The 26562-nt window shown below is 43.0% G+C and overlaps 1 protein-coding gene across 2 annotated transcripts in view; it reads left to right on the top strand.

The window, feature by feature from the left end:
• Positions 1 to 26562, top strand: part of LOC137304060 (annexin A11-like) — a 62977-nt gene that overhangs the window by 18921 nt on the left and 17494 nt on the right. The window contains exons 3-9 of one of the 2 annotated variants that reach the window (XM_067972488.1): positions 2087 to 2193; positions 8857 to 9285; positions 15918 to 16005; positions 17602 to 17696; positions 19411 to 19524; positions 23003 to 23093; positions 25875 to 25954. In XM_067972488.1, the coding sequence (XP_067828589.1) occupies positions 2087 to 2193; positions 8857 to 9285; positions 15918 to 16005; positions 17602 to 17696; positions 19411 to 19524; positions 23003 to 23093; positions 25875 to 25954 (1004 nt within the window). The remainder of the gene's footprint in view (positions 1 to 2086; positions 2194 to 8856; positions 9286 to 15917; positions 16006 to 17601; positions 17697 to 19410; positions 19525 to 23002; positions 23094 to 25874; positions 25955 to 26562) is intronic. The other variant, XM_067972489.1, reaches the window with a different exon arrangement.

The following is a 26562-nucleotide window of genomic DNA, read 5'->3' as shown; positions in this document are numbered from 1 at the left end:
GGCTTCTTTCCCAGCTTCAGGTACTCAAAAAAAAAAAAAAAAAAAAGTTCGAATAGGTTGGGATTTTTTGTCCTCTATTTGCAATCGTACACGCTCTGTTAAAACCTCTCCAGGGTTTCGGATTTTAAGGATGTTACACAACAAATGGACTGCTTCCAAAATTTCTGAAATACCTTTAGCCACCCCCAGGAGAACAGGAGACCACCCAGCTGAGGATTGTGATTCATCACTCCTGAATTAGTTACGACTTCATTTTTACAGCTCGAAATTAAATCATTTAGATGGTTTTTTTCTTAAGTGTTTACTAAAATAGCTGTAAATCTTAAAAATGCTGGGCACTGTGTAGTCAGTTCCTCCTGAACTGCATCCCTGAAGCATTTTGTATTTGCCTTGCAATTTGATTTAATACTTAGAGCATTTTTTTGCATTTCTACAAAGGACTCATTTATTTCTGTCTATTGGCTCTTCTTTTAAAAATCAATGAACGCTGGTGACATCCTTGAGGCGTGAGGCCCTAGTTTGGAGGAGTTGCGGAGTCTGGCAGTACAAAGTCGTCTGATATTTATACACGATTGAAATACCACACTGTCAAAAGGACCTGGGAATTATTCGTGGTGTTTTTCTGCCAATTCAGCTTGTTGATAACTTGAAGTTTTCGATCCGTTCTGCACTTTAAAAGATCAGTATTCAAGGATGTCAGCTCTGTTCCCATTGCTCCTTGTGCAAATCCCTTCAGAATGGTTTCTGCCCTGCCAACATTAAGACCACCCTGGTCAAAGTCACCAGGGACCTCTTTGGTGACTGCTATCTGGCATCCCTCCTTATCCTACTCACCCTCCCCATGGCTTTCAATACAATTGACTGTTTCATCCCCCTTCACCGTATTTGATCTGGTTGACTTCCATTGCCTTGACCGTCCCTACCTCAGCAACCTCCTCCAGCCATACATCCCAACACATGCCCTCCTTTCTTATTCTAATCCCCTTTGCATTCCCTTCCCCTCCTCCTCCCCGCCCCCCAGCTCCACATATGATGCCAGAGCTTTGTTCGTCTTGGCAATGAACTCTGGAACCCTCTCACTAAACCCTTCCTCCTTGCTATCTCTCGCCCTCAGCTTTTTCAAAAGTCTTCTTAAAACCGATCTCTTTGATCATACCTTTGGTCACCTTCCCTAGCACTACAACTCACCATCCATTATTGCCTCCGTGAAGCACTTTGGGATGTTTTATTATGTTAACGACCTGCATTTATGTAGCATCTTTATGATGCAAAACGTTGTTTAATTCATACATGGGTATTCTTTAACATTCACTGGAACAGGAGGGGAGCCTCGGTCATATCCAAAAGATGGCACCCCCAACAATGCAGCACTCTATCAGTATTGCACTGTGTCCCCAGCCTTCTGCTCTGAAGTGAGAATGCGACCAAATGAGCCAAGTTGGTTGCACTAATATCTCAAGGAAGAATCTGTAACTCTGTTCTTGTGGCTGTTGCAATTTCGAGCAGCGTTCCACTAAACTCCATAGTGTAAATGATCTAAGGTTATTAGTCTTGTGTGTAAATTGCAGTAAAATTCCCACCTCTTCACATCAGAATTGGACTTTGAAGTCGGTGATTAGCAGTTCGCTGGAATAAATGACCAGTGTGTATTTTTCTCTTTCATTTCATTTATCAGGCTGTTAATTTAATAGCCTAGCAATTAGACCAGATCTAGGCAACCATTGGGGAAACGTGTGGGAAGTTGCAATCGGTTTTGGTTCATCCTCTCTTCCTTTTGAATGTGATGTAAACTGGGTGTACACATACTTGCTAACTGCTGTTGGTTTTTTTTTTGAAAGGTTGAAAGCAAAATCCCAATTTTTTTTTTTTGCAGCTTTCCACCTGATTTATTTTTAACATATATGCAACTCCCTGACACTTTCATCCTAGAGCCTGACATTGTCCAATCCACAATATCATCCAGACTCTGATTTAGTCAGTGTTAGCAAGTTGGTAGAAACACTTGTGTGAAATCTTGGTCACAATAGTGATCTGTGTTTTCCTTTACGTTCCATAACAATTCTTGTTGCTTTTTGCCTAATTTCAGTTGGTAATCCATGGGGTACCAATCCTGGTAATCCAGCTCCACCTATTGGATTGGATGCTCTTGGAAACTTGCCTCAACAGATGAATCCTTCCTATTTTGCAGGGATGGTAAGTGCCACTTGTAAACCTATATCTGAATGTGTCTTTGGTACTGTGGTATAGACCCAGAACAGGCAAAATAAAACTGTGATGGTGCAAAGTTTCTGATCCTTCCATACAACATATTCATGAACCATAATCCATACCAATTTCCTGTTGTATTGTGGACTTCATCTGCAGTGAACTTTTTTTTTACTTCAATAGTTTGGGAATTCTTCTGATTTTTTTTTATATATGCAGTGAATTCCTGATCTTGGTTGTGTGGACAGTAGACTCAGAAGGAAAGAGACAAACTCATGGGATAAAACAGCTCCCTCTTGCAACTCTAAGCAGGCTGTTCCTAGCCTTGGCGTGTGTCACTCTCAAACAGGTCACCTGCCTGCCCTCTTGGTCGTGTTGGCGCACGATAATAGCAGGACTGAAAGAAGGGCAACAGATTAATGAAAGAAGAAAAAAAAAGTTATTAGGTTAAAAAATGCTATGCATTCCTTCAGGTGGTTGTTTATCTGCATCACAGTCTGTACAGGAAGATTTACCTATCTTGCCTGTCAGTGTGTAACTGTGGGATGTATAGCTTTCTGGAGGGGACCATAGTTTCTGTAGACTTCGATAGGCTGAATGGCCTTCCTGGTCTGTACTTTGTGACTTTAAGGGCAATGGAAGCCCAGGGAAATACATTCTACTCGTATTTCCCTAATGTCTATCAAGGGAAGAAGGTGGTAAAATATATTCATTAGCTATCACATAATAGCAAACTGAATACAGATGAGGAAGGTCATTCAGCCTATCTTAACATTTCCATCCAGAAAGAAAATCTTACCATTGTCCCACAATAGAATGCAACTGTTTATTAAATGACTCCAGGCTTTCCCCTCCGCAACCCTCTCCAGAAATTCATTTCATGTGTTGATCAAAGTAGACCAGCACTACAGACTGCACAGGGAACACAGGAACAGGTGTAGGCCATTCAGGCCCTCGGGCCTGCCCCGCCATTTAATGAGATCATGGCTGATCTGTATCCTGATTTCACCTACTCGCCTAATACCCTCGGCTAGCAAAAATCCATCTCAGATTTAAAATTTACTGCTTTTTTGTGGGAGCCACTGCAGAGACCCAGAACGCTAGCAAAACACACATGCCTCATAGCTTCAGCTGATAGTCATGTGACTTCAAAATAACTTTCTTCAAGGAAGCAGGATCATGTGACAAAGCTGCCAAGAAAAACAAAAAAAATGAAAATAAATAAACAAACTTTGTGAGAATGGGCACCACAGGAACAAGTCTGCATTTTGGAATTAGTGCTGTTCATGCCCTTTGGTTGATGTGTGAGAGGAGGGGTGACATCCCTTTATCCTATTTTTGCAGGAACTTCCCAAACAGTGTTTTTTTCCTGTTGTTCCCAACCTTTTTCTTAGCAACATAGGAATTACTGGACGAGAAAAGACCAAAGCCCATCTAGTTTGCCTTCTACCTTCCTGGTAGTCGCATGATACAATGATATGGAGTTGTTGACTAATCATAGCAATCAATCTCCATCAATGAGTCTACAACAGACCCAGACATGAGGCGAGGAAAATCCCAGTGGTGGAGAGCTTTGGGAACCATAGGCCCAAAGTCACCTGTTCCTCCCGAGCATCCTACACTTACTATATGTCATGTCTCAAATTACTCATGTACTGTATCCCAAAAGATTATTTTCTGAAAGAAATGTATCTAATTTGCATTTGAATGAATCAATACAATCTTCTCCCACCGTCTCCCACCGTTTCACAGATTGACCACTCGTTCACTGAAATAATGTTTCTGTGGATTAGTTACCCCCAGGCATGTCCTCTCCGGTTCTACTATTCTGGACAAGATGCAACACCTCATCACGGTCCACATTATCTAGTCCTTTTTAAAATCCTAAAAACAGCAATTATGTCACCTCTCAACCTTTTCTTTTCGAGTGAGAACAAGCCCAATTTACATAATTGCTCCTCATGATCCAACCCCTCCATCCCCTCAATCATTCTGGTTGCTCACTTCTGCAAACTTTCAATAACTAATATCCTTTGTGTACTGTGGTAACCAGAACTGCACACAGTTTCCAAAGTGCGGTGGCACCAATGATTTATAAAGTGGCAGGATTCCCTCACTAATTTCATCTTTTAATACATCCCAACATCTGATTTGCTTTGCCCACTGCCAGCGAGCATTATTGTGATAGCTTCAATTTATTGTCAATCGGGACCACCAGACCTGTTTCATTTTTAACTTGTTTAATTTCTTGGAATGTTATAAGCACATTCCACACATATCAAGCCCAGGCATAGTACACATGATCCTTTTCAATCAGTAACATGGAAAAATCCCACAGCAGCTAGGTTCTATATGAAACAGAGCCATGCGGGCACTTCTTTAGTGTCTGTGAGTCATTCCGAACGGTCGCTACATTCCAACCCCCACAGGGTTGAAAACCAAAAAGAACCAGCAGGTTAGAATTTCTTTGGCCATTAGCTGTACTGACATTATAAATCTGTTTGTGAAAATTTCCTCTGTTCATTATTTCTAGTGCAATTGAAACATTCTGAAATAGAGGAAATGAATGTGGCTGCTTCCCAATGCTCTTTATTCATGCTTTCCATAAAAACCAGCTTCCATGGGCAAGTCCAAACATACCATGAATACAAATGTTACAGCTGTAAATATACACAAAATAAACTGTTCCATCATACCTGCCTCTTCCGGACAGGATGCAGCCTACAGGATAATGCAATGACAGTTATGGCTAGTTTTATTTACCCCGTCGTCTATAACTCGAGATATTTTCTACTCTCTCTTGATAGGTCTGCAGTGAATCCACACTCATTGATATACGTTAGTGACCTGGACTTGGGTAGAGAGGGTATAATTTCAAAGTTTGCAGATGACACGAAACTCGGAAATGTAAGAAACAATTGGGAGGATAGTAACAGACTTCAGGAGGACGTAGACATACTGGTGAAATGGGCAGACACATGGCAGATGAAATTTAACGCAGAGAAGTGTGAAGTTATTCATTTTGGTAGGAAGAATGAGGAGAAGCAATATAAACTAAATGGTACAATTTTAAAGAGGGTGCAGGAACAGAGAGACCTGGAGGTGAACATACACAAATCTTTGAAGGTGGCAGGATAAGTTGAAGCGGCTGTTAAAAAAGCATATGGGATCCTGGGCTTTATTAATAGAGGCACAGAGTATGAAAGCAAGGAAGTTATGCTAAACCTTTATAAAATACTGGTAAGGCCTTAGCTGGAGTATTGTGTTCAATTCTGGGCAACACACTTTAGAAAAGATGTCAAGGCTTTAGAGAGGGTGCAGAAGAGATTTGCTAGAATGGTACCAGGGATGAGGGACTTCAGTTATGTGGAGAGACTGGAGAAGCTGGGGTTTTTCTTCCTAGAACAGAGAAGGTTAAAGGGCGATTTGATATTGGCATTCAAAACCATGAACGGTTTTGATAGAGTAAATAAGGAGAAACTGTTTCCAGTGGCAGGAGGGTCGGTAACCAGAGTACACAGATTCGCGGTGATTGGTAAAAGAGCCAGAGGCGACATGAGGAAACATTTTTTGCGCAGCGAGTTGTTATGATCTGGAATGCGCTGCCTGAAAGGGTGATGGTAACAGATCCAATAGTAACTTTCAAAAGGGAATTGGATAAATACTTGAAGGGAAAAAATTTACAGGGCTGTGGGGAAAGAGCAGGGGAATAGGACTAATTGGATAGCTCTTCCAAAGAGCCGGCACATGCACGATGGGCCGAATGGCCTCCTCCTGTGCGGTACTTACTATGGTACTATGATCGCATTTACTGGCAGTCTATTCCAGAGGTTGATATCTCTATGAAAAGAAGTACTTCCTGGCATCTAAACTAACTCTTACGCTTTTGTAACCTCTACTGATGCCCCCTAGTCCTTCCTTATCTGTCTACCTCAACTAACTTGTCCATTTGCAGAGTCTAATCTCTTCATTATTTAAAAGACCTCAAATATTTGGGATTGGGGGATGCCGAGTTAACTTATATTGTTGGGTGTATGCATAGGAAATAGTACAAGATGGCACAATACAATCCAAATCTCTTTGAATCAGCCGAAAAGCACCATGCTGACAAACTGTGTTGCTCAGGCTAAACTACTAATAGGTTTATTAAAAAGTAAAATTATACAGAAGCAAACGTACAACTGTAGATTAGATATCGTACAGTACTTAACTTAACAATATCTGTTCCAAAACAGTAAAAGCCCCCAAGTGTTAGCAGTTTTTTAAAGTAACTTTTGACTACGGGTCCACAATGAAAAGGCTTGCATGAGAAACGAACGACATGGAGTCCCTCATTTCATCTCCAGCCCGTAAAGTAGCACTCTGAAAAAGGAATGTGAGCACCCCACTGGTTATATGTCTCTCCTTTTGATATCCAAGCTGGTACAAAGGAAGATAAAAAAGATATCCTTCATAATTAATACAAAATGTCAATCAAAATGGATTTCCAAGACCCAGTGGGCCATCAGAGATAACAGTTGCCTATCCCAGCAGGAGACCTCTGATGAGAAAACGTTCACAAATCATTTGTTCACATCTGCTAGCTTACATTCTTTGACACGTTTGATAGGAATTTCCAAAATGAGACATCCATTGTACTGAAAAGGATACTTAACTTGCTTAGCAGAATTCAAAGGGCTACTGGGCATCAAACCAGATGACCCAACTTTGCATTCCAAGCTACAGAAATAGTAGCATCCCCTAGAGGTTTGCTGAATGAAAGCCGTTTTAAGAATTCCAAGGCATTAGCCTGGTTAAAATTGCATTCAAAACATACAGTATAGACACTCATGATCTGAAACACAGCTGTTCGTCACATCACAAACACATTTACAAAGTGTCTACGTGTAGGGACCAGAGGTATTCTTACCCTCCGGCCTGAAGAGTGCCTAGGATAATCAAATGAGTTCTATTTTTGTTAGGCAAGGGTATTAAGGGTTACCGAACCAAGGTGGGTAAATGGAGCCATGATCTAATTGAATGGCGGAATAGGCTCGGGGGGCTGAATGGCCTACTCCTGTTCCGATGTTAATGTCCACTGAATGAGGTAACTACTTCAGCTGAACCTTGAATCAGCAGGCTTCCCGTTCCAAAGGGGGCCTACAAGGAGAGATCCTAACCCAAATGTTGGTCTTCAGCTGTCATCCTGACATCGGATAACAATGACACAAGTGTAATAAGTTCACATGACTCCTTGTCTCCCTATGCTTGCCTGTGGCTGACCACAGCAAGACATCATCTGAGAGATTTCCTTTTTTATTTTTTTGTAACTAAACGTAAAATCTTGAAAGGATACATTCAACTCAAATATAGGTACAATTTAAACTAAATGGCTTCTCTCCTAATATAAATATATTTGTAAAGTATATTGAAAAGTGAATTCTAGCCACCTAGAAATAATATATCCATAATCTTTTAAAAATCTTCCATCTGTGAGCATTTCCTGCCAACTTTTTCTATAATAAATTCCTATGTCAATATTTATAACAGAAACCACCCTATGTAACAACAGTGCCATAACTGGCGGGAGGATGTAATTACAGTGCGAGAAGGTTTCAGAGGCAGCTTCCATTATAAATGTGTAAGGAATCTTACAACGCCAGGTTATAGTCCAACTGTTTTATTTGAAAATCACAAGCTTTCGGAGGCTTTCTCCTTCGTCAGGTGAGCGAGAGAAAGCCTCCGAAAGCTTGTGATTTTCAAATAAAACAGTTGGACTATAACCTGGCGTTGTAGGATTCCTTACATTTGTCAACCCCAGTCCATCACCGGCATCTCCACATCATTATAAATGTGAACACAGGAATTTATAATGGAGATATAAAAAACATAAAATTTACAGCACAGAAACAGGCCATTCGGTCCAAGCGGTCTATGCTGGTGTTTATGCCCCACATTAGCCTTCTTCCACCCCTCTTCATCTAACCCTATCAACAAAACCTACTTTTTCTTTCTCCTTCATGTGTTTATCTAGCTTCCCCTTAAATGCATCTATGCTATTCGCCTCAACTGTTCTTTGTGGCAAATTCCACATTCAAACCACTCTCTGGGTGAATAAGTTTCTCCTGAATTCCCTATTGTAATCATTAGTGAGTACCTTATACATATGGCCTGTAGTTTTGGTCTCCCCCCACAAGTGGAAACATCTTCTCGATGACTACCCTATTGAACCCTTTCATAATCTTAAAGACCTCTATCAGGTCACCCCTCAGCCTTCTCTTTTCTAGAGAAAAGATCCCCAGTATGTTCAATATTTCCTGATAAGTATGTCCTCTCAGTTCTGGTAACATCCTTGTAAAGTTCTGATATCATTCTTGTAAAAGGACAAAATGTATGACTTTAAAATGGGGATTGAATTGCTCTGCACACTTTGGTCCAATATCCCCCCTCCACCCCATCTCTAACCCTGATTCCCCTAAAGACGACACTTCTGTGCTTGATTTTGACTTCTGCCTCCAACTCCGTGTGCAACACCATGAGAGATTGACGTTAGAAATTAAGTCTACTGCATTTTGTTTGAGTTGGGCAAAATTGGAACAAAATAGAAATCTAATTGTGGTTTGCAAACCAAAAATCTTAGTACTGTTACATTCTGTTCTGTTATTATTACAGGCACAAAACATATCGAACTTAATGGGTACATACGGTTCTGGACCTCCCAATCTTGGGTACCCAGGAGGGTTTGGGGCTCCTCCCAGCCAGCAGCCAGCACCACCGTATGGAATGTATCCACAAGGCCAAGGCAGTCAGCCTGGTGCTCCCTCATACAATCCAGGATATCCTGGCTCTAACACAGGATATCCAACAACCTCTGGCCCTACTCCAGGTTACCCATCGGGCCCTACCCCAGGATACCAGTCTGCCCCCACACAAGGTTACCCATCGGGCCCTACCCCAGGATACCAGTCTGCCCCCACACAAGGTTACCCATCGGGCCCTACCCCAGGATACCAGTCAGCCCCTACACCTGGTTACCCATCTGGTTCATCCCAAAGTTACTCTTCAAGTTCAACTATAACCTCCTCTGCAGCACCATTAAAGGTAAGGAAGGCAGCTCAGTGTATAAATTAAAGTAAACTTACTTTAAGTACTTTGCTGCTAAAGTTCAAATTTGCTAAATTTATTACTTGTTTATTATTTATTTCAAGTTTTGTGTCTTAAACAATTAAAACTAAAGTGATCACCAAACGTTTTATAGCAAAGATATTCCAGAGTAGTCAAAGGGTGCCAAAAAGTACATAGTAACTGTGGGCCACTGGGTGGGATTTACATAGAATGTACAGCACAGAAACAGGCCATTCGGCCCAACAGGTCCATGCCTGTGTTAATGTTGCACACGAGCCCCCTCCCTCCCTACTTCATCTAACCCTAACAGCATATCCTTCTATTCCTTTCTCCCTCGTGCGTTTATCTAGCTTCCCCTTAAATGCATTGATGCTATTCGCCTCGAGTACTTCTTGTGGTAGCAAGTTCCACATTCTAACCACTCTGGTTAAATCCTTGTCCAGCCTTGGGCTGTCCGTAGATGTTTACTGGTAAAGCAGCTCTGTGGCAGAATCCAGACATTGGGACTAGGTCCAGGGGAAATTTTCCTGATTCAGCCGAAGGAACTTACTGAATGGGCTGTTCTCCGTAGCCTGCGTGTCCATGCTGCCCTTTCAGAAGAAGTCAATTTACTGCCTTTTAGATCTAAGGCGATCGATATTTTATTTAATTCACAAACCATCATTGCAGCCCCTGTTACAACGGTGATAGACAAAAACCCTTATGCATTCATAGTTCATACCTCTGTTGTGTTTCACACTTAATAAGATTATTGTGAATGAACGAGCAGGACTCCTGTTCAACCTGGCTCAATGATAACTCATGCTACGTAAGAAAATGGTAGCTTCCTACATGGAATAGCGGGTTGTTTATGAGGGTGGAAAATATCTTAATTTTCTATTTAAAATGTTGTTTGGCATTTTACACCCAGGTTGGCTCAGAATTTGAGGTAAGCTTTACTGATGTGCCTTTTGAGTTATTTCCATCATGTAATTGCATGTGATGCTGTTCTGGATCAAAGACCTTTGAAGATCGCGACCCACAGCTAATCCTGTGGATGTTACAATATAATAAATCTCTGGAAGCTTTGGATGACATCTATGTAGAAATAAGTTTATTCGGATTGGAAAAGGGGTATTGGGGCGGGGGGGTGGGAGCAAAATGCCTCGGATTTGCTGCACAATAGATACTCAGGCTAGGTGGTCATGATTGAGGTGTAGAGAGAAACTATTTCCTCTGGTAGGGGAGTCCAGAACAAGTATGCACAACCTTAAAATTAGAGCTCGGCCATTCAGGGTTGATTCAGGAAACACTTCTTCACACAAAGGGGAGTGGAAATCTGGAACTCTCTCCCTCAAACAGCTGTTGAGGCTGGGGGTCAATTGAAAACTAAGCCAGGTAGGTGGAGTCAAGATGCAGATCAGCCATGATCTAATTGAAGGGCAGAACAGACATGAGGGGCTGAATGGCCTACTCCTGTACCTATGATAGTGGGTGTAATGAAACAGAAGTCCACTGCATTGTAGCATCACATGGACTCAGAAGAATGACACTGAATGGGAATTTTAATTTAAATAATTGAGCCTTTCTCCTGGCTCAGATGTTGTAGGCACTACTTGGAATAAAGCTGTTCCAAACAAACCAGAAAGGTCCAAGGTTCGATCCCCAGTCTTTGATTTATTGGCTTGGCAGCAAGAATAATACAATTTCCCTTGGGCTAGCCAGGTTTCGTAGTCCCGATTGCCATCCAGAGACATTTGCTGCAAGTGTGTAATGTCGACTGAGGGCAGAACCAGACTCAGCTGTGAAGACCCCCACGGTCAAATAGCTTTCCATTACACACTGTCGGGAGTTTAAATGTGAAGACCGGTCACTTGTGTGAAGTACTGGATGCTGCCGGTTCCTTTGGAACTTCACCACAGCACAAGTTAGCGGGTGGAGAGGAGGAAAAATAGGGGTAAAAATTCGCAAAACGCTTGTTGAATTTTCAACCGTCCTTGATCTAGAAGCGACTGTGTTTAGCTGCACGTGATCCTAAACAACATGCTCATTGAGGCCTTTGTGTGAGAAGCATTTGAATCTATTCCTCCTTATTTAAAAAAAATATATAGATTCAGGTGGTGGAAGTCGGATTTGATTCCCTATTTGTTTTTGTATCGCTGGATCCAGACTTAGGTCACATGGTGGAAAAATCTGAGGACAGTCAATTGGAGTTGAAATAATTTCAGAGCTTATCGATGTTGTACCAGAACGTAGGCGTCTCGACTTACACCGAGATTGGGGTCAGAAACCTCAAACTGGATGCATCCCTGATGGTTCAGCAGGTTTATCCAGTGAGTAATTCAACCATACAAGACCAGGAAGGTTCCTTGGTCTATGTTGGGTTAACCGATCTCAGCCAGGGTGGCCGTAGGTTGGGCGGGGGGGCAATTGGCCTTATTGTCCCTGGATGCAGAAAAGGGACAATTGAACAGGCTTCCCTGCTCCTCGTCCCTATCTGGAGACCCCTGCTGGAAGTGTGCACGTGCGGATGTTGTAAGCAAACAGGATTGGACTGGGCAGTGATGCCGATGTTCTTATCACTGTCCGACTGTGATGTCCTGAAGGCTATTTGGGTGAGGTGGTGACGGGCACATGTGGAACTGTACCCTAGGATGGAGTAGAGGCTTTCAGGAGGGGATAAAATTGTCAGAGGGAAATTTTAAAAAAAATAGCCTTAAACTGACTGTACCATCAAAGTGTGTTCAAAAACAAGCCAAAAACTCCCCACCCCACTAAAAAAAAAATGTGTAAGCTTAAGATTGCTTATTATTGAAAGAATTGTCAGTTGACGATATTTAAGTAAAATATGGTGTTTGGCTGCATGTGATTCTGATGTGCGGTGTTCTGGCGTATTGTGGCACTGCTCTGTGCATGTTGGCTGTCAGTGGCACTTGTGTCCCAATAAATCATTGCACTCTCGGGTAATCACAGCGTTTATTAAGTATAATGTGTCAGGTGTTCCAAGATATTCTTGGTTACTTTTGGAAATTAATTGACTTGTTTTGGGGGGAAAAAAATTGAAGATTAGTGAGTGTGTGCGTGAGAGGGGGCGCGTGTGTGCGTGAGAGGGGGCGCGTGTGTGCGTGAGAGGGGGCGCGTGTGTGCGTGAGAGGGGGCGCGTGTGTGCGTGAGTTAAATACCAGTCAGTCTGATTGCTGTGGCTCCCATGGTAGTTTAGCGAGTTCATCCAGTGAGTAGCTAAGCCTTAGAGACCCGAAGGTCCCAGGTTGATCACAACAGGAGGGTAGTACTGCCCTTTGCTTGGGGAGGACTATGGGGAAAGAGCAGGGGAGTGGGACTAATTTGATAGCTCTTTCAAAGAGTCGGCACAGGCACGATGGGCCGAATAGCCTCATTCTGTGCTGTATGATTCTATGATATCAATGCCTTCACTATATGTTGATAGGGTTAGATGCAGTAAGGTGGGAGGAGGCTCGTGTGGAGCATAAACACCAGCACGGGCATGATGGGCCAAATGGCCTTCTGTGCTGTAAATTCTTTGTATTGGCGTGGAGAAAACTGGTGAGGGGAAATGAAAAATCCTTTGTTTCCTTTTAGAATTAGTTGAATGAAGGTAACTAATGGATGGATTTTGACTCTTGAGACTAATCAATAGATTAAATTTTTTCTTCTTTCTGTGGCTACTGCACTAATAGGTTTTTGCTGTAACTCAACTTTCATTGGTTCACAGGTTCAAATGATTTTAATAAACATAAATTATGATGCGTTTCCATAAAGATTGCTCATTGATCAATATTATTTTCTAGGAAAGCAGTGGCGATATTAATGTGCGTCTATAGGCCCTGAATATTGATTCAATTTTTCTCTGTTTTTGTTTGTGAATGTATTTCTTTTAATTAACCCACAGAGTAGGAATCTCCAAAATATTGTCAGTCAAAGTTGGTGACGCTGTTGTAGCTTTAGTCAGTTTATTCCAATTCAATTTTTGTATGCAGTAACCTTAAACTATGAAAAAACATATCAAAACACACATTCCTTGGAAGGGCTGTGTTTACTTACAGAATCATGCAGCACAGAAGGAGCCCAGTCAGTGTACTCTGCCTGTGCTGGCTCTTTGAAAGAGCTACCCACTTAGTCCCACTCCCTGGCCCTTCCCCCATAGCCCTGCAATTTTTTCCTTTAAGTTTAATCTTAATATTAAGTTTATATTCAGTTAAGTTCATAGATCACCTTTCTGTTATCACATTGCACAGTCTATGAAAACCAGCTAATAACTGATCTAATAACTTCATGTCAATAGGATCAGCTACAGAGGAGATTGTGGAGAGATGTATACTGCATATTATCCCATCTAATTATGGCCAGTAGTTTTCTTTCCTTCCTTCCCTCAAATATATTCCCTTTGTTCCTAAGTTTAATATTCAAGTGGCTGGTCCAGTTAAGTTTCTGGTCAATGGTGACTCCCAGGATGTTGATGGTGGGGGATTCGGCGATGGTAATGGCGTTGAATGTCAAGGGGAGGTGGTTATTCACTCTCTTGCTGGAGATGGTCATTGCCTGGCACTTGTCTGGTGCAAATATTATTTGCCACTTAAGCAGTCGGTTCCCGCAAGCAGCAAGACCTGGACAACATCCAGGCTTGGGCTGATAAGTGGCAAATAATATTTGCGCCAGACAAGTGCCAGGCAATGACCATCTCCAGCAAGAGAGTGAATAACCACTTCCCCTTGACATTCAACGGCATTACCATCGCTGAATCCCCCACCATCAACATCCTGGGAGTCACCATTGACCAGAAACTTAACTGGACCAGCCACTTGAATATTGTGGCTACAAGAGCAGGTCAGAGGTTGGGTATTCTGCGGCGAGTGACTCACCTCCTGACTCCCCAAAGCTTTTCCACCATCTACAAGGCACAAGTCAGGAGTGTGATGGAATATTCTCCACTTGCCTGGATGAGTGCAGCTCCAACAACACTCAAGAAGCTCGACACCATCCAGGACAAAGCAGCCCGCTTGATTGCCACCCCATCCACCACCCTAAACATTCACTCCCTCCACCACCGGCGCACCGTGGCTGCAGTGTGTACCATCTACAGGATGCACTGCAGCAACTCGCCAAGGCTTCTTCGACAGCATCTCCCAAACCCGCAACCTCTACCACCTAGAAGGACAAGGGCAGCAGGCACATGGGAACAACACCACCTGCACGTTCCCCTCCAAGTCACACACCATCCCAACTTGGAAATATATCGCCGTTCCTTCATCGTCGCTGGGTCAAAATCCTGGAACTCCCTTCCTAACAGCACTGTGGGAGAACCTTCACCACACAGACTGCAGTGGTTCAAGAAGGCGGCTCACCACCACCTTCTCAAGGGCAATTAGGGATGGGCAATAAATGCTGGCCTTGCCAGTGGCGCCTACAACCTATGAACGAATTTAAAAAATCAGGGAATTTATCAATAGATCCTAGAAATTGGTTGTTACAATTTGGTTGGAAATGGTTGCTGGGGATCTAAATGGGTAGAGAAATCATGGATAATAAATTATATGGAGATTTCTTCTGTGTGCTGTGTGTAATGAAATGTATAAATGCGTAGGCTTCAAGGAGATCTTGAAACATTTGCCTGAGGAAGGAGAAAATCTCCGAAAGCTTGTGAATTTAAAATAAAATTGCTGGACTATAACTTGGTGTTGTAAAATTGTTTACAATTGTAATGAAATTGTAAACTTATTTATGTTTTAAAAAGAAGGTATTTACAATTTTGTTCGTAGCACACAGTAGAAATTGGCTTGCTCTGCCACCAAGTTCTGTTTTATGGAAGATGTTGGTCGTATCATAGAAAGACACAGATAAAGATCAAGTTTAGTGATTCTACGCTCCCAGCTCAGAGCCTTGCAAGATAGGAACACAGCTTGGAGCTAGGATTACTTGGAGCTAGTTTCGATTCTCCAACCTGCACTTCAGTCGAATGAAGAAGTGCGCTGTAACTGCAAGATCACTGGAAAGTTCCAGAATTATTCAACGTATGTCAACAAATCTTTTGACCACACATGGACAGGCTAGATCAATGATGTTTCCCCATTTGTTGACTAGATTGAAACAAGTCAGTAAATAAACCAAACACGATTTCTTGTGACTTGTCCCTCTTGCCTTTGCCCTTCACTTACATTTTTGAATTCTTTAAGCACCTCTGCAATGTTTTTCATCCCTAAATGCATAAGCTCATTGAAGTCAATCCCACCACCGTGCCAGAACTGGGGAAGGTTATGGTTGTGACATGTGATCACAAAAGCTCTTGTGCTTAGGTACAGAACGGAGTTAACAAAAGCTGCAGTTAGTGAATGTGCTTTAATCTGCTTAAATTCCCCAATCTGAAGCGGAACCTACACGTCCTTGTATTGTAATAGCTGTTGAAGAGTGAATTGGCAATGAGACTACATAAATTTGAGATGCTTAATCCATAGTACGCCCGGTGACGATGAAGCGATGCAAACAGCACTTGGCTGTGACGTTGTCAATAGGTTGCCTGCCCACCATCTTAGCTGGAAAAACAACTGGCGCACGACAGAGACCCAAACAGAATTTGAACTGTTTGTCTGACACAAATATTTTGTGGTGTTTAGCCTGTGAACCGAGGGACTGTAAGAGACGCTTCAGGATTTGATGCCCTGAGGGATGCTGAAGTTCTGAGGAAAGCTATGAAAGGATTTGGTGAGTGAATCTGAAGAGCTTCGCTGTTTAAGTTTTCTCATTCTGTTAAAACCTGAGTAGAGTGACTGATTGCTCAGCATTTGTTGGGCATCCAACTGAGAATGGGCAAAATAGAAACTGTCCAACCATTGAACTTTGTGCGATAGGAATTGGACCTCGTTGCACCTGTTTCATGAGGTCCAATTTCGGGGACCAATGACCTGCGCTCCAGGACGCTTAAAAAAAAAATCCAACCTGAAATTGGGTTGGGCCATTTTCTTTCAGGCATCCCTGGTAGCCGCCTAAAACAGAGGTGAGGCCCCTTACAAGTGTTACTGCGGGGCCTCACGCCTGTTTTAGGCCACTTGCAGAAATTGGATATCGCAGGGTGGAGAAGGAGCTGGGCCTGCTCTGCTCTAGGTTCTTCAGCAGTCGTTGCAGCCGCCAACAAAAGGTAAGATTCTTTTTCTTTTTTTTAATTAAAAACGTTGCTGTGGGAGCTGACGTGTTCCCATGACTCCGCTGTATCCTGATTTCAGGCCTCCCTGTAAACGGGCCCAGATGAATTTCTACCCATGTCTGTAAATTCTCTCGTTGAACAGCCGAGTGAGTTTACACAGTCTCAATTGGTATGAATTCCGAATTGCCATAATTCATCACAGCTCCTGACCTGCGGAGTGCTTGATTGACTGACACAAGTGCCTTCTAAAACACTGGAATCATTGGTTACAGCACAGAAGGAGGCTTTTCGGCCCATCGAGCCTGTGCCGGCTCCTTGTAAGAGCAATCCAGTTCGACCCATTCCCCCGCTCTTTCCCCTTAGCCCTGCAAATTTTTCCTTTTCAAGTATTTATCCAATTCCTTTTTGAAAGCCAAGATTGAATCTGCTTCCACCGCACTTTCTGGCAGCGCATTCCAGATCATAACTACTCACTGCGTCATGTCCTCATGCCGCCTTTGGTTCTTTTGCCAATCACCTCAAATCTTTGGTTCTCGACCCTTCCGTCTATGGAGAGAGAAAACAGAGTTACAGTCTCGGGTCGATGGCCTTTCATCAGAGCTGTCCAGTATTTTATCTTTATCCAGTATCTGTCAGTATTTTCCAGCATTCTCTGTTTTTATTTCGGATTTCCAGCATCCAGCAGTATTTTCCTTTTGATCCACGTCGTGACATAACTATCCCAAATATAAACGTTCCTACAAACGGCAAGGCTGTAGTGAAGAGGTTTTATGTTTGCCAGCTCTGTCCTAAGATTGGGCAACTGAAAACGATTGACAGTTGCAGGGTATTATGTTTAGAAAGTTATGATGACATTTTATTGCATTCCACGGGGTCAATTTTGTGAGGCCTCGTGCTAGGGCTTATGGGAAAACCACCAGCCATACAAATGACCCCATTATATGGTTGCCGTCGGAGAGTATGTAATGAGAGTTGTTTGCATTTTCCCTGGGCTGCATGACATAAGAACCTCAGTATTATCAGTTTGGCAGAGTCAGTAGGCATTTATGATGGATGATTTTCCTGGGATTGTCTATTGTGAATCGATTTAAAACATGCAACTTGATAAGGTTGTTACTGTGGGACCTACTTTTAATTTTGAACTCTTCTGTTTGTAGGCACGGATGAACAAGCCATCATTGATGTAGTTGCGCATCGATCCAGTAAGCAGAGGCAGCAGATTGTCCTGTCCTTCAAAACGGCCTACGGAAAGGCAAGTATCTTTGACCATCACTGTGTGGTGGAACTTCATAGAATCATGGAGCACAGAAAGAGGCCATTTGGCCCATCTTGCCTATACCGGCTCTTTCAAAGAGCCATCCAATTAGTTCCACTCCCCATGCTCTTTCCCCATAGCCCTACATTATTTTCACCTTCAAGTGTTTATGCAATTCCCTTTTGAAATTTACAATTGAATCTGCTTCTGCCGCCCTTTCAGGCAGTGCATTCCAGACCCGAACAACTCACTGCGTCAAAAATAATTGTCCTTATCTCCCCTCTGGTTCTTTTGCCAATTATCTTAAATCTGCGTTCTCTGGTTGTCGACCCTCCTGCCAGTGGAAACTGTTTTCTCCCTATCTACTCTTGTCAAAACCACACATAATTTTGAACACCTCTATTAAATATCCCCTCAACCTTCTCTGCTCTAAGGAGAAAAATCTCAGCTTTTCAAGTATCTCCATATAACTGAAGTCCCTCATCCCTGGTACCATTCTAGTAAATCTCCTCAGCACCCTCTCCAAGGCCTTGACATCCTCCTTAAAGTGTGGTGCCCAGACTGAGATACAGTACTCTTCAATTTACCTTTTCTCACTTTGAGGGGATTTCCATCCAGAAGACACTCTGTTGCTCCCACGGTGGAAGTTGAAGGCAATATCACCTTCAGCCCTGCATTGGATCTCCTTGAATAACATTTACACTGGTTGATAAATGCATTGGCGTCTTTTTGTTGCTAGTGCCAATAGTTAGTTGCATTATTCATTTAGCTTCTGTAACCGGCTCGACCTGAAAATTGACATTAATTTCATTTTGTTCAGGAGATCACATGGTGTGGGGTGGGGAGTGTATATATTGTCAGACACAAGGTATCACGATTGTGTGGGACAGGATGGATGGACCAGAGGGTCTATTCCTGTCCGTCATTGATCGTATGTTTCTGTTGCCCAGGAATAATTTTATTCGAATTGCCAAAATCTGGGACTTGTTCCAGTTGTTTCCTCCTGGTGAGTTGGCAACTGAGCCACTCTTGAGCTGCACTAAGTAACACATTCAATTGATATGGCAACCAAAAGTCAGAAGTTAAAGATTTCTGGTGACTTGAGAAGGAAAGACTTGAAAGAAAAATGTTTATAGATTGTCTTGTGTCTCTCAGAAACATCTCAAAACGCTTCACATGCAATGACTGTTGTGCCTTGTTAAATACAAAATGCCATTTATCTTTTCTAGCGAGATAAATATTGTGTAGATTATGATGGCTCTCAAAGGTAACTTAATTTTGACTTTAGAGACAAATTCAGTTTGGCTGGTTGGATCTAATTTGTGCTACAAGAGTGACCAGATCTTGGGTTGGGTTGGGTTTGGTGGGGCGAGCTAGGAGCCTAAGGCAAGGCTGCTCAATTTCTCTTAATTGAAATTATGTCGTTAACAACAATGGGCAAGGTCAAAAGAGACTGTGGTACTTGTAAAATCTGAGAAATCAAAATCAGTGTTTAAGTTGCTGGCTTCCAAAATCTCATTTATATGAGGAATAATTACTGCATTTCATATCGTGTCAAATACCTTACATACATGAAGAGCCCCGACCCGTGGAAAAATGGTCTCGTCCCTGCCACTCCCCCACTGGCAAAGAGGACAATCCAGGCCCTCCCCCTGTGCCTTCAGTCGTTGCACTGTTGCTGGGTGTTTGACATTTCTCCTTTCTGATGCAGGATTTGATAAAGGAGCTGAAGTCTGAGCTGTCGGGTAATTTCGAGAAGGCAGTCCTGGCACTGCTGAAAAACTCCACGCTTTATGATGCAACTGAACTGAAGGAAGCAATCAAGGTTAGTGATGAGCTGACGTGTAGATCCACAGGGCTGCTGAACTGTACAGCAACAGGCACAGTTTACATAGAATGTACGGCACAGAAACAGGCCATTTGGCCCAACTGGTCTATGCCGGTGTTTATGCTCCACACAAGCCTCCTCCCACCCTACTTCATTTAACCCTATCAACATATCCTTCTATTCCTTTCTCCCTCCTGTATTTATCTAGCTTCTCCTTAAATGCGTTTATGCTAATCGCCACAACCACTCCATGTGGTAGCATGTTCCACATTCTGTGGGTAAAGAAGTTTCTCCTGAATTCCTTATTGGGTTTATTGGTGACTGTCTTATATTTATGGCCCCTAGTTTTGGACTCTCCCATAAGTGAAAACATCTTCTTTACGTCTACCCTATCGAACCCCTTCATAATTTTAAAGACCTCTATCAGTTCACCTCTCTGCTTTCCCTCTTCTAGGTCAGTGATGCAGTGGAAAAATCTATGCAAAGTCATAGGAACATAGGAACAGGAGTAGGCCATTCAGCCTCGTGCCTGCTCCGCCATTTGATAAGATCATGGCTGATCTCTGATCTAGCTCCATATACCTGCCTTTGGCCCATATCCCTTAATACCTTTGGTGGCCAAAAAGCTATCTATCTCACATTTAAATTTAGCAATTGAGCTAGTATCAATTGCCATTTGCGGAAGAGAGTTCCAAACTTCTACCACCCTTTGTGTGTAGAAATGTTTTCTAATCTCGCTCCTGAAAGGTCTGGCTCTAATTTTTAGACTGTGCCCCCTACTCCTCGAATCCCCAACCAGCGGAAATAGTTTCTCTCTATCCACCCTATCCGTTCCCCTTAATATCTTATAAACTTCGATCAGATCACCCCTTAACCTTCGAAACTCCAGAGAATACAACCCCAATTTGTGTAATCTCTCCTCGTAACTTAACCCTTGAAGTCCGGGTATCATTCTAGTAAATCTACGCTGCGCTCCCTCCAAGGCCAATATGTCCTTCCGAAGGTGCGGTGCCCAGAACTGCTCACAGTACTCCAGGTGCAGTCTAACCAGGGTTTAGTATAGCTGCAGCATAACTTCTGCCCCCTTGTACTCCAGTCCTCTAGATATAAAGGCCAGCATTCCATTAGCCTTATTGATTATTTTCTGCACCTGTTCATGACACTTCAATGATCTATGTACCTGAACCCCTAAGTCCCTTTGGACATCCATAGTTTTGAACTTTTTACCATTTAGAAAATACCCTGTTCTGTCCTTTTTTGATCCAAAGTGGATGACCTCACATTTGTCGACATTGAATTCCATTTGCCACAATTTTGTCCATTCACCTAATCTATCAATATCGCTTTGTAATTTTATGTTTTCATCCACACTGCTTACAATGCCATCAATCCTTGTGTCATCGGCAAACTTAGATATGAGACTTTCTATGCCTTCATCTAAGTCGTTAATAAATATTGTGAATAATTGAGGCCCCAAGACAGATCCCTGCGGGACTCCACTAGTCACATCCTGCCAATGTGAATACTTACCCATTATCCCTACTCTCTGTCGCCTTTCGCTCAGCCAACTTCCTAACCAAGTCCGTACTTTTCCCTCTATTCCATGGGCTTCTATCTTAGCTAACAGTCTCTTATGTGGGCCCTTATCAAATGCCTTCTGGAAGTCCATATAAATAACATCCATTGACATTCCCCTGCCCACTACTTTAGTCACCTCTTCAAAAAATTCAATCAGGTTTGTCAGGCACAACCTACCTTTCACAAATCCATGCTGGCTCTCTCTGATTAACTGAAAATTCTCGAGGTGTTCAGTCACCCTATCCTTAATTATAGACTCCAGCAATTTCCCCACAACAGATGTTAGGCTAACTGGTCTATAATTCCCCGGTCTACCTCCATAAATTTTCCTTGTGATCTCTTCGTTCTGTTTCAAGTTAATGTTGTGTTTAAAGTCAGCAGATTGCACAGTTAGAAATGGACTGTAAAACACACATATGCCGGTGTGTGTCCGTCTTTGGTAATTCTGGTCCAGTTCCTAGGGGGGAGCTTTACTGCTTTCAACCACCCGTAACATATTTGAAACATAGAAAAATGGGAGCAAGAGTAGGCCATTCGGCCCTTTGGGCCTGCTCTGCCATTCAAAATGTTCATGGCTGATCATCTAACTCAGTACCATGTTCCTGCTTTTTCCCCATATCCCTTGATCCCTTTAGCATTAAGAAATATATCTATCTCCTTCTTGAATACATCTAATGACCTGCCCGGCAACTCCCTGCACAGTGACACCACCTCTTTCAAAAGACAACCTTGCATTGATGTAATACTGTATCACGTGTCTTACAAATATCCCACAGCGTTCAATGAATTGCTTTTGAAGCACAGTGACTGTTGTTATGCGGGCAAACGTGGAAACCATTTTGTGCACAAGATTCCTCACACAATGAGATGAATAACCGGTTAACCTGCTTCTTGTGGAGGCATAGAAACATATTGGGCATTTCTGGTTTCCAAAGAGAAGAGTCTGATGACAGAAAGCCAATTGTCAGGTCTGATTTGGCGATATTCTAATGCTATTTTTCATGTTGTTGAAAGGACTATCCAGTGTTTTTTTAAACACACACACACATGTAGATTCACTCGGGTTTCCAATATTTCCTCACACTCCCCCCCGACACCCCCCTCCCCTTCGGGTGTCAATTATTGCTCCACCAATGCCTGCGTGGCTTATGTTTCTTTGCTCCCCTCTACAAATTGGCAATTTCTCCACCCCCAAACCCCAGGAAATGCAACAAGTGGATAGTCAGCCGAGTCTTGAAGTTTGAACCCGTCTCTCTGACTTTTCTGGCATTGTGGCTATCAGGTGCTTATTAACCTTGGTGAAAATCTGTACCACATATTAGTCGGTGAGTTGACAAGGTATTGCAGAAGAGTGTGCTGGATACAGAGGCGCAGTGTAACACTGTGACCAGGATCAACGTAATCTACTTCAACAGTACTCGAGGGTCTTGCAAGAAGTTTACTTGTAAAGTTTATTAAACATCCAGTCAGACACTTTTTTTTTCCTCCTTCCTCCAATGCATTACTTAATAAAACATTTCTCCCTCGCTGTGGTGTACCTTTCAATATGGCCTTCCTTGGGTAATTAGGGTTGGGCAATAAATCTGGCCTTGCCAGTGTCACCCACATCTGGAGAACAAATGAAAATCTACCCTAGATTACTCAGTCAGCTTTGAGACCTTGTGACATGAGGATGCAGATCAGCTGATTGCCGAGCTGTCGTAATGCCAGCTGACCTTGCCAGTAGGAGGAACACACTCGGGATGGGGTGGAGGGAGGGAGGGAGAAATGAAAATGTTGGGAAATCCTGACTCCCACTCGTCTCTTACTCTCCACACACGTTCTCAACGGATAATTGATTCCGCTGTAGTATTTTTTGAAGGGGGCGTGTCTTGATCATCTGCTTTTGTTTCTGCAGGGGGCTGGGACTGATGAACAATGTCTGATCGAGATCCTGGCGTCTCGCTCCAATGCAGATATCCACAATATCAACAAGGTCTACAAAGCAGGTGAGAAGCTTTAGAGATGGATTTCTGTCTCTGCCAGAGCTCTTAATCAACCCAATGTATCATTTATTGGTAGTTTGTTCTTCATCAGCCATGGTAGTGAATCTTTCTTCGGTTGGGGGTGGAGGGGGGGTGTATTCATTGTTTTGGACTTTTCTCTAGATAGACCCTTTTTAAAGGGGCAGCATCATCATGTCTTGCAAGGCACTTTGTTGTGGGAATTGTTACTCTTACATCAGGCACTGTGAACTTGATATAAAAAAACATCAAAAATGTTTGTGCTGCTGGGATTTTCCTGGTGTCTCCGTGGCTAAATGCACTGCCTGGCGTGGTACTGAACCATACAGACGAGGAACGTCTCGAGTCTGGGCTGATGTCAGTTGTGACGACAGTAGGAGTGCTACAGTTTGTCACAATATCTCCAGGTTCGAGAGGGGATCCATACTTCTGATTCTTGGACCCCTTGCTGTGAGTGCGTGTGCGTTGGATGTCAAAGGAGGACAGGATCGGGCTCCACTGACCAATAGCTTGTTGGCCTGCACTGTCTAGACTTGTACCTGAAGAAGGACCACATGGATTCGATACCAGGCTACCGATGGCACCAGTGGACCCAAGCATCCAACACGATGAATGTTGCCACTTGTAGATTAATATCCCGACATCAGTCAGTACTTTCAGAAAGAGGGCCAGTTTGAGTTGTCAGCAGATGTAGTATGAGATGTCGTCCTCAACAAAGCAGCACCACAGCTGAGATTTTTGGAGCGGTACGCTCTTGTACCGTTCTGGGAACTGAACCTGCCCGGCAACTCCCTGTACAGTGACACCACCTCTTTCAAAAGACAGCCTTGCATTGATGTAATTACTGTATCACGTGTCTTACAAATATCTCACAGCGTTCAAAGATTTGCTTTTGAAGCACAGTGACTGTTGTTATGCAGGCAAACGTGGAAACCATTTTGTGCACAAGATTCCTCACACAATGAGACGAATAACCAGTGAACCTGCTTCTTGTGGAGGCAGTTGAAGTAGGAACATTGACCAGGACACCAGAGAATTCTCTGCTTTGCTTCAAATATGCCCAAACCACTGAAAGAGGCAGATGGACCCCTTGGTTAAACATCTCCTCCAAAGGACAGCTCCTTTGACGATGCAGCAGTCCCTCGGTACTGCACTCGAGTGTCAGCCTGGAATAAAATCCACTAGTAGGAAGGAGAGTTCAAACCTAATGTCTTGGTGAATTTTCTGTCGCACTTTGAGGAATCCTCCTTAAGTAAAAATATGAAAGACTACCTTATACTGGCTATTCGATTCCAGCCTTGAGCTGTGGCTCTATTTTGGCTTTGCCTGCCAAAGAAACAGTTCCTGTGACGTTAGCGATCTATTGAGTTGCGTCTGCTTAGCAGACCTTTAGTACACACAGTGACACGTATAAGAAAACTGTCTTCTGCTCAACAAACAGACTTGTGTCTTTCCACTGATATTTGCTCAATGCCTGGATCAACACTAGCTATTTTCGCAGTAACCATGACTTCATCTCCCTGCCCTCCCACCTACTTCAACCACCAGAACTATAAAGGGAAGCCCAAAGCTGGTAACTGAACGAATGACCATGGCTGCCTAACAAATCATTAACTGAGGAGATTGAACTCCATGTTTTTGAACTGCAAATGCTTGTGTACCTCCTGGCAGATAGGACAGTTATTCTTTGCGAAGGCCTGGATAACGTGAAGAGACTGGAGAAGCTGGGGTTATTCTGCTAAGAGCAGAGAAGGTTCAGAGGAGATTTAATGGAGGTGTTCAAAATTATGACGGGTTTTGATAGAGTAAATAAGGAGAAACTGTTTCCACTGGCAGCAAGAGAGTCGGTAAGCAGAGAACACAGATTTAAGGTAATTGGTAAAAGAACCAGAGGGGAGAAGCAGATTCAATAGTAACTTTCAAAAGGAAATTGGATATATACTTGAAAAGGAAAAATTAGCAGGGCTATGGGGAAGAAGTAGGGGAGTGGGACTAATTGAACAGCTCTTTCAAAGAGCCAGTACAGGCACAATGGGCTGAATGTCCTCCTTCTGTGCTGTATGATTCTATGAATAAGGTATTAGGAGTCCAACTGCTGAACTTTTTGTCTTGAGGGACTGAATGGTGGACAGTTTAGGTGGGCTGAAGAACTACTATAATATTAACTAAGGTGCAGATACCTGCCATTGGTTCTTTAAGCCCAGAGAGCTTAGCTGCAACTTGACAAGAGTCAAGCCACAGGAACCCAACTGTGTGCAGCATTGCTGGTGGAGTTTAACCAGTTAACAGTGTGCAGTTTACCAGATAGAGCACCGGTAAACCTCCCAATCTTTGTCCAGCCAGGACCACCCATCCCATTTTAAAGCATTGGCTTGTAGGGCTAACTGGAACCAAATGAGAACAATCCCAGCTCCAGTGGTAGGCCTATTCCTCGCATTCCCATTAATAAACCAGCCTGACTGGTCAATCATTGGTACTACAGACCTGACTGGCCTGGGCATCAGATTATCCCGAGGGTTGACTTGTTTCCAAGCTTCCATCGCCAGGTGTGACATCTTAAGACTGACCTCGACCCCAAAGAAATCTTGCTGATCCACCTTCCTAGACCCCTCCCTCCTGCTCCCAAGGTGAATAGGCACTAGTTGGGCCTTCAGTGTCTTGGTTTCCTAAATCAGTGTATGCTATGACATATGTCCTTTCTGATCCCAAAGGATACTCACCACAGTCCAATACCATGTGTAATACTGAACATGATTGTTCTTGTAGAATTTAAGAAGACACTGGAGCAGGATATCAAGGGTGACACATCTGGACACTTCGAGAGGCTGCTCATCTCCCTTGTTCAGGTAAATTGTGAAGGATGATGAAAGGAAATCGTTCTACTTCTGCTTTGATTTCTCACTACAGCCATCCTTTAGACTGAGCGCGCTCATTTACATGGAATCCTCTCCACCCCCCAAGTCCTTTTTACCAAACTAGCTATCGGCCATGTGCAGTCCCTGCCCTTCCATTTTACATAGAATGTACATCACAGAAACAAGCCACTCGGCCCAACTGGTCCCTGCCGTTACTCACAGTGTAACTATACCTGAAGTCTGTGTTCCAGTAAAGCTAAATCTTTTTGGACTCCGTTATAATTGTCACATTGGCTGTAACTCTCTTTATATTGCCATCATACCTACCAATTGTTCCTTTCGAATCGCCCTCCCTGGTACCCTGGCCCGACCATAGGTGGTGATAGTGTTATTAATTTCCACAACCAAAGTCATTCAGACTGATCTGATAACATGCACCACCTACAGCTCATCCGGAAACTATAAATTACATTTCCAACCTTTCACGTATAGACCCAACGTTGCGATTATAAGCTTTGGGATGAGTTAGACATGACTTAAGGCTCAATTACTTTTTACCTGGGCAGTTGTGAACTTAATGTAAGAATCCCAGCCAGCTC

The sequence above is a fragment of the Heptranchias perlo genome, chromosome 36, assembly GCF_035084215.1.
Source record: "Heptranchias perlo isolate sHepPer1 chromosome 36, sHepPer1.hap1, whole genome shotgun sequence".
NCBI classification, from domain to species: Eukaryota; Metazoa; Chordata; class Chondrichthyes; order Hexanchiformes; family Hexanchidae; genus Heptranchias; species Heptranchias perlo.
Note: the sequence above shows the minus strand (reverse complement) of the source record. Positions and strands in the feature narration are given on the sequence as shown.